We start from the raw sequence: 21,545 nt of genomic DNA, 5'->3' as shown, positions 1-21,545 counted from the left end.
TGAGGAAGGTGATCTGTCCTTTCTACCTACCCTCGTGAGGCCATGTGGAGCACTGTGTCCAGTTCTGGCCTCCCCAGCATCAGAGAGATACAGAGCTACTGGGGACAATCCAGCAAATAGTCACTAAGATTGATTAGGGGACTGGAGCACCTCTCACATGAGGAAAGGCTGAGACAGGTGGGACTCTTTAATGTAGAAAAGAGAAAGCTCAAAACAGGTATTATCAATATAGAAATACATGAAGGGAGAGTGTAAAGAAAACTGAGCCAGGGATTGTCCATCAACAGGAATGCAGCAGCCAATAGTGTGCTGTGTACTCCCTGTCACAACCAGAGTGGTTACCCTGGTGATCCCTCTGTCTCTCTCTCCCCTGTCATGGTTTAACCCCAGCTGCCAACAAAGCCCCATGAAGCTGCTCACTCACTTTTCACCAATGAGATGGGGGAAAGAATCAGTAGGTTAAAAGTGAGAGAATGCAAAAATAGTTCAATAGATAAGGCAAGAGTTGTGCACACAAAGAAAGCCAAACAAGGCTTTCATCCACATCCTGTGGGCTGGCAGGTGTTCAGCCATCTGCAGGACAGCAGGGCTCTATGTGAAATGGTGACCTGGGAATACAAACACTGACACTCCAAACATCCTCTCCTTCCTCCATATTCCTCCAAGTTTATATGCTGAGCATGACACTATGTGGTGTGGGATATCCCTGTGGTCAGCTGGGGACAGCTGTCCTGGCTGTGTCCCTGTCCAACTGCTTATGTGCCCCCGTTCCCCTCACTGGTGGGGCCATGTGAGGAGCAGAAAATGCCTTCACTCTGTGTGAACACTGCTTAGCAATAGCAAAAACATCCTGGAACTACCAACACTGTTTCCAGCACAAATCCAGGATATAGCCCTGTACTACCTGCCTTGAAGAAAACTAAGTCTATACCAGCCCAAACCTCCATATTCCTTAATTATTGAAAAGTACATTTATTTATTTGAATATGCAAGTAGTTTAGTGTGGTGTATATGATCTTTGATTTTTTAAGACCCATTTTATTTCCAGACCAAAGCCTTGATGTATGCATTCCTAATGGTTAGCCTTAGATACACCCAGAGGCAGTTTCATTGTTCTCAGCTGTACTGTAGGCAATGCACATGGGAGTTAGAGTTACCAGGGCTGAAGCATGGGATGCTTGAGCTTGTCTCTCCCAAATCCTTTTCCTCTGTGAAACAGCAATTCTAAATCTTCACCCCCATTAGTTTGCATGTCAGCAAAGATGACTCAGTGGAGTGGCAGCAGGCCAGGAAGCATAGTTTTGCTCTCCTTTGCTGAAAATTCAAAATAGCAAAATTTGGTGCCTGATTAATATTACATAAATATGCAAATCTCTCAGCATAAAAGCTGAGAGATATAAAACCAGTGTGCATGTAATGTAAAAGGAAGACTGTAATTTATAAGAAAACTTCCCCCACACAGGAAGGTGAATGCCCAAGACAGGCTTCCAGAGACGTCACTTCCGAAGCACTGGCATGCTGTTGTGCTGCTGCTTTGCACAAGTGCCATTTAATTTTGCATAAAGGTGCTAATAAAGAATTCAAAGTGTATCAAATGCTGTTGTTTGAAGGTTGTTTAACAGCAGGGCTAAGACAAAAGAAACTGGCAATTAGGTATATATTTAGCAGTCTTTCTGCAGGCATCTGGAGTGCATTTCAGCAATAATTCAAAAACCCCAGGATACTTTCTGCCTCCTGCTGCTGAGTGAATGTAGGAGTAAAGCTGCTATTTTCACTGACAAGACATTTTGCTTGTGAAATTCTCCCACTTGCACATAATCAATGTTCGAGCAAATTACAACATAGAGCACAACTCTCCATGAATCAGGGGGAACGTGATGTTTTCTCAGGTGATACAGGATTATAGGGAGAATGAAAGCAATCTCAAACCAAAATATGAGCCCTTGGCTAGTCTAATCAGGCTAGGTAAAGCAGTTACCTCAAACTCTCAGGGAAGCTGGGCTTACATTTACCAGGTGAAGGCACCAAGCTGGGTAAATTCAGGTTCTTTCAAGTTGCTCTGACTAGTTAGTAGAATGCCGTTTTCCTGAGTTTTTCGCTTATTTTGATTACTTTTATAATGATTTACTTTGTCTGGGAGGTAAAAAACTGTTTAAGGGAAGTGTTGCTGACAAGTACTGCTGTCAAAAAGAAGGATGCAAACAGCCTTGGCATTCGTGTGATCTGTGAGGTCTCAGCATGCACATATTACATATATGCCCTGAAAAATGTTAAAATAGGGCCTTGACAGTGCAGATTTAAATGAAAGCCTGATTTAAGCAGATTATAAGAAGCAGAGGTCATGTTCTGCATATGCTGTCCCCCAAATTCTCATCTAGGCAAATTTGGTATAATCCAGGTAGTCTGTATTATGTCTTTCTGTTGTTGATCTCTTCATACACTGTCAGTGTCCAGAGTGTTGTGTCACATTGAAGAGAACAGTCAACTACTTGGATTAGTTGGTATAGTCTTGTTTGACGTCCGTAGGTCCAGATATTTTAACTGGATAGTCCGTTTGTGAGTCTGTTTAAAAATATTCTAAGGGGAAAAAAATGGAAAAAGTAATTCTCACTGTTAAAATTCAAAGCTGTTTCAGGTGTATGTCTCCTCATCAGCTGCAGAGTATGGCTGCTAAATGAGATTTTGGTGCCGACATGTCTTATATAAGCATGGGTTGGCCAATCCTCAGAAGAGCAACTTTGTTCCTTGCAATTCTTTCATTTTTAAAGCTCGTTCATGAGAGTACCCACAGTCTGGCTCATGGCTGATTCCTAATTGCCTTTTACATGGCAGTGACTATGTGCAGGAGCCAGACAAGCCTGGTGTCATTCTTCCTGAGTTAAAATTAACCTCTGTTCACCATGGTGAGCTGTAATGACCCCTAGTTACTTATTACCAGACTTGCTGTCACCTCTGCATGACTGGCTGAATGGCTCCTCCTGTATCATCACTGGTTGACCACTAGTGTGGGACATAGCCAGGTTGTTAAGGCACATGCTGTGTTTCCAAGTAGTGATACAGTATTGGCAGTTTGCACTGTTCTCTTCCTTTCTTTTATCCCGGAATCAGCTTCTCTCTGAGCAAATAGGGCAGTGCAGAGCTCTCACAAGTAGCAGCTGCTACAAAAATTTGCTGACCCTCTGTTTTTCTTAACTTTGTTCTCTAGCTGATATTGACTGGGTTTGTGCAGCTCTTAACAAGGAACAAAGTGGAATTGTAGTCTTTCATGCTGGTTTTCTTTCCTGGCACGTTTCACCTAGACTGGCCCTTGGAGCATGTGTATTGTGTGGGAAGACAGCATGTGGACCCCAGCAGAGTCACCCTGCTTCATTCCTCTGAACGTACTGGTAAAACAGAAAGCTCCAGCTTACCCTTCAAGGCATCCTATTATGTCAAAGCAAAAAATGGGCAGTAGTTAAAGCGAGAATCCTGGTCAGTTACTTGACACAGTAAGAATTCAGGTAGCCAGATAAATCCCAGCTGACTCTGAATGAACACAATTGTTTTGTGATGGTTTTAGTTACTCTTGTTGGATTGCAAATCTTTCTAACCTGGCTAGTATAATAAAATAACTTTTTTATTAAGATAACAAATCTCTTCTGACACTGTCTCAAGGTCATTTTTCTCAGAATATTGTCTTAAACCACAGCACAATCATAAGTTGCTTGTAAATAGCAGATACTGAAGGAATAAATTACGATTTTTGATACTTGATTCCCGATGCTCTTCATGCTGTCGAGTAGATGATGTAGAACTAGCAAAAATTATCTGATGTACTTACATTTCAGTCTGTTTGTAGTTTCAGAAGGCAACTTACAATCAATCAGTTTATCAAGAGCATTTAATAACAAGGTTTTGACAAATTAACAGTAGGATATTCAAAGAACTCATGTTTATATATTTATCTTATATTCAAAGAACTCAAATACTTCAATTTATGGATTAAAAAGAAGGTTTAATTATCTAAGTCTATAAATTTACTCACAACTCTTGTCTTAGCTCTTTAGCAGAGCATATAATGTTGTCATCCCATCTGCTCTGACAAAACATTATCAGATATTATCCTTTCTAATCCCTGGTTATTTTATTTCCTCAAATTGTGTACAACATTTGTGAATTCAGGCCTCCGGAATTTTACAAGAAGCAAAGATGAAATCTTCAGAGTACCAGGTTAATACTGATCCAGCTATATACAGGGAAGCTATAAGAAATGGAAAGTTTAGAGGTGTCATTCACCATTGTGGCCTTGCAATGTAAATAACAAAAAGTGGCATTTGTTCAGTGTTTCCATTTTAAAAATTTTAATGGGTTCACATCAAGAAAAAATTCAGACTTCTAAACCTGATTCTTATCCTCATTTTTAGGTTCTACGGACTGTACTCTGTGGCTATAATAATGCTTTCTGTTGTCAAGGATAGCCTGTTTGGTTGGTGTTCTCACTTCTCCTTTTATTAAGAAAAATGTCCTGTCTAAAACCTGTGCTCCAACTGGAAACAGGACAGATACCTGTGCAGTGGCACTTCTCTTGCTCAGAATTACTCTGCTGAGTGTAAATCTCTCAGGAAGGGAAACAGCATTGGTATTTTTTTGTGGCCAGACATGTTAGCCACTTTTAAATCAGCTCAGGTAGGCAGTTGAAACTTGTGCAAACGTTCTGCCTCTTCTCAGCCTCTTTTCTCTTAGAGGTATCTTTAGCACCGGGGTGCTGTTACTGGCACATATTTTGTGATGCTATGGTCAGTATAAACGCAAAACAATGCTACTGGTTCACTGCAAGCTTCTGATGTATGTGGGATGTAAAAATCATAGCTCTACGAAAGCAGGGGAGTAAGTTGACTTAACCAGCTTGAAATAGTAAATGACTTTTGCACACCGTGATCAACAGCCATGATGAGCTGGCATCTCGTTTGTGTTCAGCTAGGAGGAGGTCATAGTGGCTGAACATCTTGAGAGAAACTCAGCCCCCATGTACGTGAGCACATTTTATTGGTTTCAGCAATGTTGCACAATGGCAGAGTTTGAGTTTGACCCATAATATCCATGAAAGTATAGATAATTACTAAGAAAATTGGATCAAACTGAAAACTGTTTAGAGCTGATTTCACAGACATAGATGTGGCATATAGTTAAACACAACTGCACTTACTTTCACTCAACAGAAAGAGGCATGAGGAAGGCTTTTTTAAATACTCTGATACTCTGTTTTGCAAAGATTGGAAACTATAGTTTAAAACAAATGCTTTTCCCATTTGTAGAATAACATGAACTCCAGGTAAATGGATCTTGATATGTGTTCTCTGTTGCTCATATATAAGTTTTATGTGTGCCTGAAGATTTTCAGATTTGGAAGTGTCATTCTTAGCATAACATAGTTCCTTGGTGCCTGTGAATTGTTATTATCATGGGCCTTTACACAGGCATTTTGCCATGACACATTACTGATACAACATTTTGCTGAGTATAATTAGATTCCGCTAGGAAATCTGAATTCTCTCCATATCCTGATGTCTGTTGAAAGACTCTTCTGAGGTTTGAGCTTGGATTGTGAAGGTGTCTGTGACCTTGTATCTTTGTTTTTTCTGTCCACAAGGGTGTAAACGCTACTATTCATACCAATGGGTGCAAAATCAGCTAATGAGCAGTAACTGCTGATGAGAGGGAACAGAGTGAAAAGCACAGCTGAAAGCAGGACAGTGACAGCTTGATCAGAATGGTCTCTTCTACAGTACATCAAACATGAATAATTTCCTGCCTGCTCCATCATTTTAGTTAAGTAATTGGAAATCCTATTGATCTGCACAGGGCTTAAAATAACACAGTCTCAGTGGCAGGGCTGTAATTTCTGCAAAGACGTATTGTTCCTGATTAGTGTTAGGACAAGAGCCACCCATCTCTCCAGCAGCTGAGTGTGTATTAGTACCATGTCAGGAAATCCTCTGGTGCAGGGCTACTGTGGGTGAGCAGAATGCCACGTGATGGTGAGCTCACTGATAAAATTGAAATGTGTGGATTTAATGTTGTTCTGAATACTGACTCAATGGTTTAGGTTCTTTCTGTCACTGCATTTTGCAGAGATCTTTCATCAGCTGTCTAAAAGAAGAGGGTAATGAACATCACCAACCAGCCAATCTGGTGAATCAGTCTGAGATGCTGTTGAAAGATCATCTCTCTTTCTCTCCCAGTCCTTCTTTCCCTGTTTCTTTGCTTCAGTGTGAGTGACTGGTCCATCTGACTCTTCTCTGTTCACAGCGGGTCTCTGCTACTCCTCTTGTATTTGCCATGCACTTACACTCCAGAGGGCTGCAAATGTAAGAGACGGCAGGATCTGAAAAGGGAAACAAGCTTGTTCTCCCACTCAGCAAAACCAAGAAGCAGAACAGTGATATAGACACAGCAGCTGGCCAAGCTGAAACTCAGATGAAAAACTTGGCAGTATAGCCTTTTATGTGCTGGATTTGCTATATTTAAATATTTAGCTGCACTGCAGCTTGAGGACTTCAGTACATGGAGTGCTATAAACCAAAATTTCCTCAATTTAATCACTGTTTTGTGTATCATTCCATACACTGTTTCTCAGGTAAAAAGCTATTTAACTCATTTGAAGTCTCTCATGCAGAAACATCTATGAGTAAGGTCGTTTGAGTATCACTGTCATCAAAAGTAGGACAGCCTGGGATATGAAGTCTTACTAGATTTCAGTCAAGGTCTAAATCCCATGCTGGTGAAATGTATTTGATTTATCGTCCTGTGGCTGATCAACATGTGCACACACTCCACTGCTCTTCATTCATCTGTGAATCTCAGTGTTACTTTTTTCTACCTGTCAGTTTCATGGCATCTGTTAAGGAAATAGTCCACAGTGTTTTATAAACAGGCTAATTCTCACAGCATCTTTATGTGGTCAAGTAGGTGTGCAAATACTTTGTGACTGTCTTTAACAAAAACTGAACTGTGTAAAGAAATTTAAACATTTCTTTGATCACATAAGCTAGTATAATGGCAAAACCTACAAATTAGAACTCCTGACTCTTTGTTCTCTGGTCATGGTCACTTTTTACCACATCTAATGAAGAATAAAGTACTATGTTTTGGGGGCAGAAGTGCAATTATTTGTTCTTTTAAAGGAAAAGTTACAAAAAAGACAGAAACTTGGAAGCATTGCTGGTAGGAATATTGTTGAGTTACTTGCACTAAATGGGATAATTAATGTAACTACCTAATTGCATAAGTGTAACTACCTATTTTCTCTGTAATATATGCAATGTTGAAAGGTGTCTAAATACAGGTGGTTATGGTGCAATATAGAATAGTGTTGTCTTAGATACACTAAAAGGAGATAATGACATTCATTCTGAATTATTTGGACAAGCTGGTATCATTTTGTGCTGTCCTTGGTCATACTTTGAGACTTCTGTCTACTGTGCTGTGTTAAAAAAGTGAGTTTAATTCAGCACGTTGCACGCACAGTATGTTGGTCACTGGACAGTGCTATAGAAGCAGTGCCAGTAGCACTGATTTCAGCTGCACAGTTTCTGCTCCCACTGGATGTGATAATAGTCCCCATCATCCTGCTATGCATCATCCTGCAGAGTTTATCACTAATATCTTGCTTGTCTGGAAGAATACCTGCTCCTTCTATATGGTACCTCTTTTCATTCCTCTCAGGATCCTTTCAGAAGCAAACACAGCACATCTTTGTCAGTCCTCAGACAAATATAAATCAGCATTTTACTCTTCCACGCATTCCTCTCTTTCTTTATCCCTCTTCCTTCTTCTGCAGGTTTTCCTTTCATTCTTGGTGCAAGAAAAGGGATCAACTTGCCAAGAATTAGTAGCTGATACCCAAGAGCCTGGACTTGGGCCAACAAAGTTATGGGAAGGGAGTGTAATCTTAATGAGTCAGTGTGGGTCTGTTATCTCTGGTGTCCCAAGTACTGCTTCGCTGGCTAGATAAAGAGTTAGTAGAGGAAAAACCTGTGTTACTTTTCATATGTTGCAGATGATTTAATAGTTGTTGAAACTGTTAATTTTATTCTGAGTGTTTAATTAGAGTGGTAGTACAGTAAGTACAGGATTATCTCTGCCAGTGGCTCAGATACTGTGGCAGCGTTCCTGAAAAAATACCGCAGGTTTCTGTAAGAGTAGATTGGATCTTAAGTGGTGAATTTATTTTTATTTGCTTTCATCAGCCATACTGCCTGATCCAAGATGCTAAACTGATTGTTTCACACAGCCAGGTGCACAACCCTCCTTGAGATGCATTTAATAAGGGAAGAATACCTTCCATGACATTGTGTTCCGCTCTCCAGCTATCAGGATTTTCCATGAGCTGAGAAATAAAACAGTCCAGAAACAATTTTCAAAAGCAGAAGCTAGCATTTAGTATCAAATTGCAAAGATCTGAGAAGTGCTGACCTAATGAAGAGTTCTAACTGACAGAAGCAATAATATGATGGGGTTTTTGCAAACTGGAAAACATTTTCTGGTGTTCACACCATAGACAACAGTGAAAAAACACAGCTGTATGGGGAGGTGATAAAACATCAACTTCTCGATAAATTATGAAGCAAATGTGCAGTTCAGCATAAGAAGGCAAGAATAAAAAGGTAGAAGTACTGTGAAATACCCCTACAGTATTTAGGCCAGTGTATTGGAAATCACCAGTTGATTTTTGACAAATGGTGTTACACACATAAGTCATTACCACTAAATGTCATATTTTGGATTTGCTGTCTGTACGTATTTCGTGTTAGTACTGCTTGAACTGGTTTTATGTTGCTGGAAAGGATTGTGGCGATGTGATTGCTTATTAACAAGCTGAGAGCAGTACCCATGACTCGTGCCCTGAGCTGTGTGCTGCTCCTGCTGTGTGCAGGATGCCGGTGCCATCGCCATCCCGGGGTGCCGGAGCCCCGGAGCCGCGGGGCTGGCTGGGCTGAACGCGCCATCTAGTGACTAGCGGGATGGCTCATTTAAAACGAGGAGAAAAGAACAGAAAGCCAATGGAGTTTTGAATGAATTTCTGCATCAGCAGGGGAAATGGGTGAAGGCTGGCAAACCCTTATATTGCCTTATTCTTCTCCCCCTAATTAACAGCCATTCCTAGATCATTGTTTTAAAAAAATGCCATTGTTTCTGTTGTGTGTTCTCCACTCTGCTCCCAGGCTGTTTGCTGAGATCCAGATTTAAATCATCTGCTTTGGCAGAGTGGGCAGAAAGTTAGTGCTGTATTCACAAAGCTTCAGAAATCATTATAACATCAGTTTACTGACTGTATCTGAAATGCTGATTCTCAAAAATTTGGTTCAAATGTCTAGAACTGCCTGAACATCTTAGAATCATAGAATGATTTGGGTTGCAAAGGATCTTTAAATGCCATCTAGCCCTCCTCCCTTGCAATGATCAGGGGCATCTTCATCCAGATCACGTTGCTCAGAGCCCTCTCCAACCTGACCTTGAATGTTTCGAGCATGGGGAGTCTACAGCCTCTCTGAGCAATCTGTTCCAGTGTTTTACCACCCTCATTGCAAAAATCCTCTTCCCTGTATCTAGTCTAAATCTGCCCTCTTTTACCTTAAAACCATTAGCCATTGCTTTATCTCAACAGGCTCTACTAAAAAGTTTGTCCCCATCTTTTCATAACCCCCCTTTCAGTATCAAAAGGCTGCAGTAAGCTCTCCCTCACTGCCCCATCGTCCACCTGTCCTGTATGTAACTGCTGAGCCTCACTCCTGGTTGTACATAAGTGTACATAACCTCACTCTTGGTTGTACAAATGCAAATTGCATTTTGTGCAAAAAATATGGGGGCACCAAACCCCTACTGGAGGCAGCTGAGATAGAATAACTTCATTTAAAAAATATGAAATACAATCATTTTTGTTATTAATCAAGGAAGGAGTTATTTGAGTTAACCAGCAGCTGCTATATGTATAGATGAAGAGAAGAAATGCACAGTGAGGATCTTGGTTTTCTATATGCAATATTTACAAATCAAATTAAATATTGAAAGCAACATTTTGATGTTGTTTCTCTGTGGGGACACCTGTGTGATTCAGTCCAAGTCACTATTATTTTGAAAACTGACTGTCCATGTGGATCCCATCTAATCAAGTACTTGTCATCTTGATTTAAAAATAACTTCTTTGCGATTGTTGGCTTAAAGAAAGTGTTATTTTTCTGTTCCTTTCTTTTCTAGGATATTAAACACAACGTTGTTTGAACTGTATGAAGCTCTGGGCAATTTTCCTGCCTTTTGGGTCCTCAATGTGCTGCTTATCGTTCTTCTAATTCTGCAATGTTTGTGGTCTTACCTAATCATAAAGGTAGCCTACAAAGCTATTTCAAAGGGCAAGGTAAGAAAACACAGTTCTGTTTAATGATTTTAAGTTTTTCAATAGCAATAGAGGTTACTTTTTGGTTATTTTGTTTTTTATCTAATCCATAACACGCTACTGAAGATAAGTCTTGTTTTAGGTAAATTCTCCTTTCCTGGAAACTTCCCACTCCTAATGATTGTTAGATAAGTTAATAATACTCTTTATAGTGATTGTATTTATATGAGCTTCCACACTTCTTTTTTACAATCTGGTACACTGAACAAAACTACATTAAGGAAATCAGATTAAAAAAAACCCAACAAGTAAACTGCTTTCTTGGGGCTGCCAGTTCTATTTTTCTTCTTCATAGTAGTTGTTAGCAAAATGTTAATTTCACAGCCGGAAGTGATAGCAATAATAATACAAAATGAAATTCTGCTGAGTTTGCTATTGGCAAAGTTAGAGATCACAGCCTCTTTTGGGTTTTGGTATTAATGAGGTATTGCAAAGAGTTATATATTTTCTTTCTAGTATTCCCAGAGCAAGACTGTTTGAGCCAAAATTCAGTGTCTTGCTGCCACTAGTACATTAGTCAGGAAGGTCTGATTTCGCTCCCAGAAATGCCCACCCCGTTACAGTTGCCATGCAGATGCAGTGCTCACGTGTAGGTGGTAGAACTCATGCTTACAGATCACGTAAAGTACAAGGCACTTTGCCCTTAAAGAGCAGAGCACATGAGTTGATGTGTCTGACCCCAAAGTGGATGGGGTTGTTCTCGAGAAAACTGCTTTCTATGAATGTGCTGGAGAGCTCAGCCATGCACTGGCAGAGTCCAAAATCTGCCACTCACTCTGTGAAAGACAGTGCATTCATGAGCTGCATTTTGCCTGGAAGCCACACTTTAGTCTCCTCTGCTTTTAGCAATTACTAGCCTCAGCTGTCCTGTCTGAATTATATCAGTGACTTCAATGAGTGCTTCCTACTTTCTCTTACTCTGCTTGTTTATCATTTCCCTTGTGCTGTGCTGGAAGGCTGGGAAGTGGAACCCCTTGCAAGTAAGTTTCTTTAATTTCCTATGCAAAAGATTTATTCTGACAGCACTGTTGTTTGTGGTTTGGGTTGGTTTGGTTCTTTGAATTTGTAGTTTCTGCTTGGTATTTTTATCCATTGTTTGTATTTATATATTTAAGTGAAGACTATCTTTAAAGGCCATTTTTACTTCTTGGCTATGCATCACCTAAAACCATTCACACTTCTATCTGTGCTATTACGCTGCAACCTATTTGTACACAGACATATACATGTGTGTGTATGCACATGCATATATGTATCTCAGCAGGATAAGCAGCTGCTCTGTCAGCATTCAGGACACACACTTAAGACTGTAACTATTTCACCTTGCAGTTATAACAACGGCACAGGAGAAAATCTAGATTGTACAAGAGCAGAGTTAGACACTTGCAGTAACACAGTGACCAGGTTAGAGCTGGGTATGTATGACGTAGGTACAGAGGATTCATCTTCCTTCAGATCCTAACTTACTTCCTCACTTGCAGCGCCATTCTCTCTATTTCTGCAGTAAAAATAAGAACTATTTTCACATCATATTACAGATATCTTACAGTAGATCTTCATCCTTAATTGTTACTTTATTTTTGCAGTACTAGTGTCCACCTTTTGAAGGGCTCAGCTGATACAGCAATCAGTTATAATTAAATTTGTAATGTAATCCTGGTCATCTATTTCTTAGTCACTGCTGTGCTTAGGAGTTTTCCAAATCTATATATGTATATATTCAAGACTCCTGCAGAAATTACTCCAGTGTGTTCTTTCGGGGATAAACCAAAGGAACTAAGTACTGCAAGATGTGTTGCATTCATATCAGGTTTTAAGTGAGAAGACCCTGCTATGTTGCTACATTTTAAAAATAAAGAGAGTAGATCATGTTTAACAGAACTGGCTAGAGCATAGAACCTTATTTTGATTTTTTTGCTTTGGAGGAGGACCCTAACAAAAGAATTGGCAGTGAATCTAATATGTTAAGAGAATTTAGGATGATGCAGAATTTTTCAGTCATCTGGTTTACCAGATCACAGGTACTCGGTACCTTGTGCTGAGACCATTCTCTTCTGTCTGATAGGAATGCAATTCTAAGTGTATTTCTGCACCCCCACCAGCTGTAATATAAAAGTCCCTTTATATAAAAGACACTGAAGTAACCTGTTAATTGAAGCTGTGTAAGTATGGAAGGAAATTTCTGACTTCAGCTGAAGTCCAGTTTCACAGGTGTCAGAATTGTGGGCTTGCTAGACATTGACATCAAATACTTTACTTGTTAGGAGTGATATGGGAACTGTTTTCTTCTTTTGCTGGTTCCAAGCAGGATAGTGTCACTCAGGTATTATGATATTGCAGGGGCAACACTGGGAGCCCCAAAGGCAAATGGCTATTTCTGAGATTAGAGGGGAATTGTCATGAAGATTTTCCAGAGGAGAGGAGGATTACCGTAAGCAAAAAATTGCACGCAGTGGCCCTGTTCTGTAAGTGTTTTTAGGTCCTCAGAAAAAAGACTCACAAAGCATTTTACCCCCTTTTATGTGCATTTTCTGTAGTAAAGTCAGTTGTAATTGCCCGGTTGTGGCAGCCAGCATAGCATGGATGGATCTTGAAGAAACTGGGATGCTCAGGAGTAGAAGCAGGCATGAAAATGGCATCCTTAGAGCTGCATGCAGGTTAAACTTCAGACCTCTTTCTATTTATGCATTTTTTTGTACTTCTTCTGGTGGACCCCTGCCATTTTTGGAGATTTTCAAGATCTTTCAAAGAACTTAGCTGAAAATGAGCAGGAAATCCCTAGCAACTAATGCTCATCTATTTCTGAAACAACTTTCCAGTGACACGGTGGGGCACACAGTTGAACTGTGATTTCTATGTTAGGGACTGAACTGGACTATGTCCACATTTTGCAGACGCCATTCTCACCACTTGTCTGAAGTGACAGACTGGAGCTACCTGTTGTGGTATGTTCAAGCAGTACTCTGTCTCCTCCTGTGAGCATGTAGCACTGTTCCCTGGAGCTGTGTGGTCTGTAGAGATTTGGGAGACAAGGGGCAGGAAGTTGTGTTGAACATTTTGTATTACCAGGTCGAAGAGCAGCAATCCAAATGAAGGACAGGAAATAAAGTTATAGTTAGTAGGAGGGCAGAGGGACTGAGGTTGAATTTGGGAGCTTGGATTGTTGTTTACTTTAGTCTGTGCAAAACCCTTTGCGTTGAGCACTTGGCCATTCTACTTTCAGTGCACCAGTGCTGAGTTCTCACCCTGCCTTTGCACATGGTGTATGTATGTGCAGACATCCGTGTTTGAAGTGAGTCCAGGCATGCAAACGCAGAGAAGTGTGCCAGAGCTGAGATTGCCTTCAAAGCTCAAATTGAAAAAATGTGTGAGTTCTGTGATTCTCTTGAACCAAAAAGCTGAGTTGTTTCCATACAGTCACCTACTGCTTACTTTTCCGCATTCTGCAGGTAACAAAGGATGCCCGAAGTGATGTTGAGTCCAGCTCCGATGAGGAAGAAACAGTACCTCGCTCAAAGGCCCTGCACAGCACTATTGCCACCAATGGGACCAGTGGTGCCAATGGGACAAATGGGTATCTTACTGGTGGCACTTGCTCAGAGGAGCATTAATCCTTCACTTCAACCATGAGACACGAACAGAATGGACTGTTTGCTACTGGAAGTAAATTACAAGTTGTGGATGCGGTTTATTCATGTATTTCAGCATCAGAAAAAATTAGGAGTATCAAAGCATTCTGATAGCGCACTGCCATATTTCCTGTTTGTGAATGAAGACAGCACACCATTCTGTATACGTAGGCATGCTGTATGTGTATGTAACTGACACAATGGGAGCAGTATTTTCACTTGTACTGTCTGAAATATTATTTATTTTTTATTCTTTTGGGAACTTCTGGACAAAAGGGAATATCCATTCTCAAACTTCATGTCTTGGATTCTTGGTGATGGAGAGCATCATGCTCAGATCTCGTCTGTCCATCCCTGTTGCTTTTGCTGAATCTGCTATAAGTAATAGTTGCTTGATTTGTTACTTACAGTAAGATAGAACATAGCTTTATAGATTTTAGATCTGCTTCAGATATTTTTGCTATCTTTGTGTTTTAAAGTACTGGTTTTGAAATTGCCTATCAAATCACAGTTACTGTTCCTCCAACATAATTTGGGAAAAAATGTGGTAATTGTGGGATATTATTTTAGGATAATTTAAAATTCCATTTGGTGGTTAATTGCATTAGAAGTAGACTTGATTTGTTGTGCAAATACCCAAAAGCATTGATGTCAGCACTTAGGATAAATTCATTCTTACTTTTGTTTTTGGCCTTTCAATTTTTGACTTCTACAGATTTTAGCTTTTTTGCAGAGATTCCACATAAAAAGGTGCTTTTTCAAATGCATCATTCTGGATCCAGACCCAACTCCTGAAATTGTTCTTGCACGTTCACCTGTTGAAGAGCAGGGGTGTAATGGAAAAAACGGCAGACGAAAAGTTCATTGCTTCCTCGGACACAGCTCAGTCTAGGTATTGTTCTGAAAATTGTTGCTGAAAATTCCTTGGCAGGGTGAAGGGAGAGAAGGCAGAACATCACACATCACTAGAATTAGTTTATTTTAAATGTGTCAGAACTTGAGCAAAATTCACTTAGCATAATTCACAGCAACCTTTGAATGCTCATCAGAATTTCATCACCTCTACAAATAAAATTAAGGGTGTCTGTAAAATTATTTTGTATTCCTTTTTCATCCAGGATTTACAAATAGCATCCCAAAGAAGACAAAGTAACACCCAAAGTAAACATATTTTTAAACATTATATATGTATTTCTTCCAGTCTCTAGATCAAAGTTGGATGTAGGATGCTAAGGATCATACAACTCTTGCAGGACACTCTGTGATTTGTGACAGCAGTGCCAAAAGTAGACAAGGTTCTTGGGTAACAGACTCTATGCAACCTACTGTTTAACAAGATTGTGTGTGTGCACACAGAACCAATGTGCTTATAGACCAAAGACTTACATATATCTATATATATCTATATATATATATACACACACACACAGATATATATATATATATATGTATATATATATATATATATATATATAGTTAAAAAAAGAGTTTTTAAAAAAAAGGAAGGAACAAACCAAGAAAAAAATCTTAAGTATGTCTTCTGTATACAAAGGGATTGGAGTGCTCTGTTCAGCTAGAAATCTGAGCCATTAAGTAATTTCTGATTCCTTCCACCTATGCAAATAGTAAAATATCGATGGTTTCTGCTGCCATAAAACATGTTTAAAGATTCTATTTTATACAGACTCCATTGAAGAAAGTTGTGCTGTCACTTCTTTCTTTTGAAAACTGAGATTTGTCCTATTCTACTGGTCACTCTTGAAAACTTCTAAAACCTTTATTATCCCTAGAAACTCTTGTGTGTTAGGAACAAGGTGTGCTAAAAGCAAGGTTGGTATGGCATGAATGGAAATAGTACCTCAACTTAGTAAACAATAAAGGTAAGAAACCTTAAAAATTGTAAATCACAAAAGATCAGTCAGTTCTACTACCCACAGAGCATCATTTGAAGAAGCCAGATAACCTTGTAATCCAGCAACTGCACAGCTTATATGTCCATGAGTATATCTGAGAGAACAAGGGAGCCTTACCTAAATCTCCTTCTTCCCAGAAAGTTTCTCTGCCTCTAATTTCTTTCATCTGTCTCCTGTGCATTTGATTTCATATAGTTACCTGCAGGGCAGGTTATACCTGTGAAAATACACTTGATTGCAATAGCAAGTATCTTATCCATAGTGTTTGAAGCTGCAGCTGTGTAGTAATTACTGTAAAGATGATGAAAAAAATTTAAAACCATCCTGGGATATATTAAATAAAGATTATAATTTGTGAAATCTGACCTGCTAAGATGGTAATGGAGAATATCAATTTAAACACACCTCTTTCATGGTGTTGATTACTACCTCCACTGAGCCATTTCCCTTCTGCAAAGATGGTTACAAAAATTGTATTCTGGCAAAATATTTTGTCTTACATTAGAACAGAATGTTGCTCTGAATTGTCAACATGTACAGCATAGACAACATGCTGCAGTGTTGGTGACACAGGGCATAGAGCAGTTCCTGACAACAATCCCTGTGCTAGAGGCCTTTAGTCACTCTTCAGCAATGCTCTGTAATGCTGATTCAGATGTAGAGTCAGAGCTATAAACCTTGAGATGATTTACCACCACTGCCTATGCTGTTAGTGTATCGTAGAATCATAGAATGTCAAAGGTTGGAAGGGACCTTAAAGATCATCTGGTTCCAATCCTCCTGCCATGAGCAGGGACACCTCACACTGGACCATGTTGCTCAAGACCTTATCCAGCCTGGCCTTGAACACTGGCAGGTTGGGACATCCACAGCTTCCCTGGGCAAGTTGTTCAGTGTCTCACCACCCTCAAAGTAAAGAACTTCTTTCTAATATCTAACCTAAATTTTCCCTCTTTCAGTTTGTACCCACTACTCCTTGTCCTATCACTGCAGTTCCTGACAGAGAGTCCCTCTCCAGCTTCCCTGTAGATCCCCTTCACATACTGCAAGGTTGCTGTGAGGTCTCCCCACAACCTTCTCTTCTCCAGGATGAACAGCCTCAACTTTCCCAGCCTGTCTTCACAGGGAAAGTGCTGCAATCCCCTTATCAACTTTGTGGCCCATGGATTTGCTCCAGCAGTTCCATTTCCTTCTTATGCTGGGGACACCAGACCTGGCTGCAGTACCCTGGGCAGGGTCTGACAAGAACAGAGGGGCAGAATTCCCTCCCTTGCCCTGCTGCCCCCCTGCTCCTTTGGATGCAGCCCAGGATACGTTTGGCTTTCTGAGCAGTGAGTGCACACTGATGGCTCACATTGAGTTTTTCATCAGCCATCACCCCCCAGTCTCTCCACAGGGCTGCTCTCAATCCCTATTCCACCCAACCTGTAGGAGTGCCTGGGATTGCCATGACCCAGGTGTAGGACCTTGCACTTGGCTTTATTGAGCTTCATGAGGTTTCCATCAGCCCCCCTCAAGCCTGTCATGGCTCCTCGATCCTCACTGTTAAATAGTGCACCTGGGATTGAAACTCCTCCTTTGAGGTTTAAATTCAGTCACATCTGTGATATGCTAAATCATGTACAGTTACCTTGGTTCAACTCACTCCCCAGCACAAACATATCTCCTCTAATCCTGGCTTTTTGGAGTCCATTCTTGGCAGTCTAGCATAAACTTCATACAGATAAGTCTGGAGAGTAAATGAGGTAAGAGAGTCAAATAACTCATTTGGGGAAATAGGGTAAAAGGAAGCATTGAGAACTTCACCAGTCTTTGCTAAACAATCCCTGATCTTTCAAGCTAGAAGTTAAACATAAAAATTACAAATTCACTCTTTGTTTTCTGTGTCTAGTGGGAAGGATCAAGTGTTTTAGTGATCAGACATGGCAGTGTGCTTTGATGGGTGAGAAAACTTTGGCTTCCACTCTGCAGAGAAAATGCCATGCAATTGTTTCCTTTTTCTTTTGAATTTGTTTGCTTTTCTGGTGAAGAGCTTTGCAAGATGCATTTGGAGGCCATCAAGTATTTAGAGGTTAATTGCACATATTTCAGAAAATTGACTGAAATTATTCGCATGGTTCATGGTAAATGTGAGACCTTAAAAGGTTCTGTATATTCACACCTTTTGTAGAATTGTCATTTAGTAATTCTAGAAATGAGAGTTTGTACTCTATAACCTCTCTGTCTTCAAGTTCTATGCTGCTTTTTTATAGTACAGTACATGACACAGTGGTTGAGATGTCGAAGTAGAAAAAGGAGGAAATTAGTTTATTAGTAAATAGTAATAATTTGTCTTCTCTCCTAGACAGCCCAGATTATAGCAAAATAAGATTCAGGTCACCCTTTGTTTACTGTTTCCCATATTGGCATATTTTGTATCAAAAGAAAAATATATGGTGGGTTAGTGTTTTTGTTTGGTTTTTAATAAAGAACAACATTGCAGAAAATGGTAGAAATACCTGATCAAACAACAAAGGTGGACATTGGAGTCTTTTGGGTCTCGAGCAGTGTTAAATAGTGCTAGTTTTAAAATACCAAAGTGTCCCATGCTGTTTCCTTCTTGCCCTTTTGTAGTTTTTTCTATCTGTTATTTATTCAATTATTCCAGCAGAATTGGTACAGGTGTCACAGCTTTGTATCTCCTGCCTCAGCCTGTGACCGTTCTGTGACCGTTCTGTGACCGTGTGATTGCCAATGCCCAATGCTTTTTCTGAGAACCAAGTACATGCACTAGAGCTTTGCTTACAGTGAAGTGATTCTTGTCTTAAATCTGCATCTGATTCAGGTAAAAATCACTGTCTGATTCTGAACAGGACATGAGGGCGAAAGCCGTGGCCCTGCAGCACATGTCACTGATGATCAATGCTGGTTGATTGAGACACTCCATGTTGTACACAGAGTGCTCTAGTAGGAAGCTTAATGCCAATTTCATTCATCTTCTCATTACCACAGCCTTCTGTATTTCAGAGGAATATGGGCTACCATTGGTTTTATACAGTTGATGCTTTGGTATTTTTTTAATCTCTTTGCTACAACTCATTTTTGTATGTCTCCTATTGTCTACTTCCTGTGACATTTGTGGGAGAGGAGTATTGAATACTTTTTACCCTTCCTGTAATGTAGACCCTCTTAGGCCTAACTTCAATGTTCTGCAAACTACAGTTGCCTTTAAACCATGAAGCAAAACCAGTTTGTATTTCTTGTTTTGACTGGTTTTGATTTGGAACAGTGACCTAATGGGAACTTCAGTAAGACAATGTTATTATTTTTGCTCTTTTCTTTTTAAAAAGCTCTAGTGGAAGTTTGGAAAGGTGGTGTACATGTATAGCCTTTAAATGGTAAAGATTTCTGATTGAAGTTGCAATGAAAACACAGTGTTTGAATGTGTCTGTACGGAACTCTCAGTCTTTGAAATTGTTTTCAATTAAAAAACTGGAAGAAATACCATGGAATTATTATACCAGTGACCACTCATGTCAGACAAAAGGCAAAAATTATTGTCTTACATGACTTAAAATATGTGCACCAAAACACATTTTCTGGCTTCTGTTGAGCTTCAGCTTTTTGCTATTCTGGGGTTTAACTTTATACAACCTCTCATACCATACTGTGCATGTTAACTGTTGCAAGTCAGGGTGAGGCAGATGACACATTTTTACCTGTGCTTTCATGACAGTCCTGTGCTTGAGCAACTCTTTCAGAAATGTGGTGATGTGTAGGAACTCCACTGTCCCAGATACAGTGATGCACTAGCTAGAAGTCCTTTCATGTACAGCTACTGTGTGGAACTTCGGGAGTTATTTTGTCTTTTATTTGACTGGGTTTGGGGTTTTTCTAATATGGAGAATAATTATTCCTCGTAAAATCTCTGGAACCAACCAGTATTGTGGGCTATTTTAATTTGGAGACACTTTCATAATAAACATAAGTATTAGAAATGTATTGTTGGTTTTATTCTTTTTTCTCTGAGATGCAATGTTTTCCGTTGTTTTAGCTCAAAGATTGTTAGCCAGCACTTTTTGGAGAGATCCAGGTATGTCTTTGCTGCATTTATCACCACAGTATTTTATGTTATTCCTTGTATGAAACTGTAACAGGAAGTGTTGAAAGGACAAGTTCTCTCTATACAAATTAAAATATTTTATTACCAAAAAAAGGAACGTTTTTTCTAGGATTTCAATATTTAAATTTTGCATGTTAATAACTCTTGAATGTCCAGCTGGGCCCACCTGGAAAAGCTGTCTTTTTTCAGTCCAGGTGAGCAGTGTTTCTTAGAAATAGATATTCAGATGTTTTCTTTTAGGCTAAAGTGTCACTCAGCAGTGCAGCACCTAGTAACCTCTTGTGAAAGTGAGAGAAGGGAGCCACTCTTGTACAGTGGTTCTCCTAAGGGGAAGCTGCAGCTCACCTAAGTAAAGCCTACAAAACACCACTGTGAGTCAGGCTCTGGTGTAGATCAAAAGATTATGAGGAAGTACTTAGAAATGAGATGCTTGAAAACATTTTGATAACTTCAGCAGGAAATTCAGGCAGCAGTTCCCATAATACTAATATCAGTCATATAGGGATCTTCACACATCAGTTGAAGTTTTGCTGCTGAAAGAGAAGTAAACATGGGGATTTGCAGTGTGTTTAAAGAACTAATTACTGTTGTTAATATGTCTCTGTTATATCTCTCTGATAACATATCACATATGTTATCATATGTGATAACATAGACAGACTCTTGTAGTACATTTAATACAGCATTTCAGTTCCTGTTTATTGAAGATATTTATGAAGAGATTTAATTATGTGGAATATTGTCCAGTTGTATGTCTAATGTCTTTTGCTCCCTGTGGTATGTATACCCCTCAACTTATATAGTAAAAGGGAGAGCCAATGTGTACAGAAGGTGGCTCAGGGTAATGTGATAAAGAGCCAGACTTTTAGGTTCTGCCTGTAAATCTGTAAAGGCCCCTTTGTACAGGGAACACCATGATTCTCAGATGAGAGCAGAAGGTCTGTGCTGCTTCAGAAGAGTTAGAAGTCGGTGACACAATTTCCTGTAGATTTAGAAGGTGAGTGGAAGGAATCCAAATGTGTAACTGTGCCAGATGAGCAAATTTCTGCATGACTCAGTATCTCATCATGCTGTGATGGACTGAGGTTGGGAGCTTGTGTGGAGGGATTTTAGTCGCAGCTCTGCTAGTGGGGGTGGAAGGTTCTTGTTTCCCTAAATTATGCTGGATTTTTTGGTCTTTTTGGTGATCTGTTCTGCTGCACACTAGTCCGGCCCCTGGACAGATTTTCCACTGTCTGCTCTTGTCAGCCAATTACCTTCTTAAGTGGGTTTCAGAGAGCAGGATACCAGTTTGTTTTATACCCATGTTCTCCAGCCCCAAGTCTGCCAAACCAATGATGATTCTTGTAGAGGATTTTTTAAATGGAGAGTTTTGTGCAACACTGGCATGTTCCTGAGATTATTAATTTCAAAGGTAATTGTTTGCATATGATACAGAACTGTTAGCTTTTAGTCACTGGTATGTGAAA

The 21,545-nt window shown here is 39.8% G+C and overlaps 1 protein-coding gene across 2 annotated transcripts in view; it reads left to right on the top strand.

The window, feature by feature from the left end:
• Positions 1 to 19,955, top strand: part of CERS6 (ceramide synthase 6) — a 110,487-nt gene extending 90,532 nt beyond the window's left edge. The window contains exons 9-11 of one of the 2 annotated variants that reach the window (XM_085066536.1): positions 10,237 to 10,393; positions 11,389 to 11,412; positions 13,882 to 19,955. In XM_085066536.1, the coding sequence (XP_084922662.1) occupies positions 10,237 to 10,393; positions 11,389 to 11,412; positions 13,882 to 14,043 (343 nt within the window). In that variant the 3' untranslated portion in view covers positions 14,044 to 19,955. The remainder of the gene's footprint in view (positions 1 to 10,236; positions 10,394 to 11,388; positions 11,413 to 13,881) is intronic. The other variant, XM_085066537.1, reaches the window with a different exon arrangement.
• The last annotated feature ends 1,590 nt before the right edge of the window (positions 19,956 to 21,545 follow it).

This window comes from Lichenostomus cassidix, chromosome 7 (genome assembly GCF_008360975.1).
Source record: "Lichenostomus cassidix isolate B80296 chromosome 7, HeHo_3.0, whole genome shotgun sequence".
NCBI classification, from domain to species: domain Eukaryota; kingdom Metazoa; phylum Chordata; class Aves; order Passeriformes; family Meliphagidae; genus Lichenostomus; species Lichenostomus cassidix.
The sequence above is the reverse complement of the archived record's forward strand: the minus strand, read 5'-3'. Positions and strand labels throughout refer to the sequence as shown.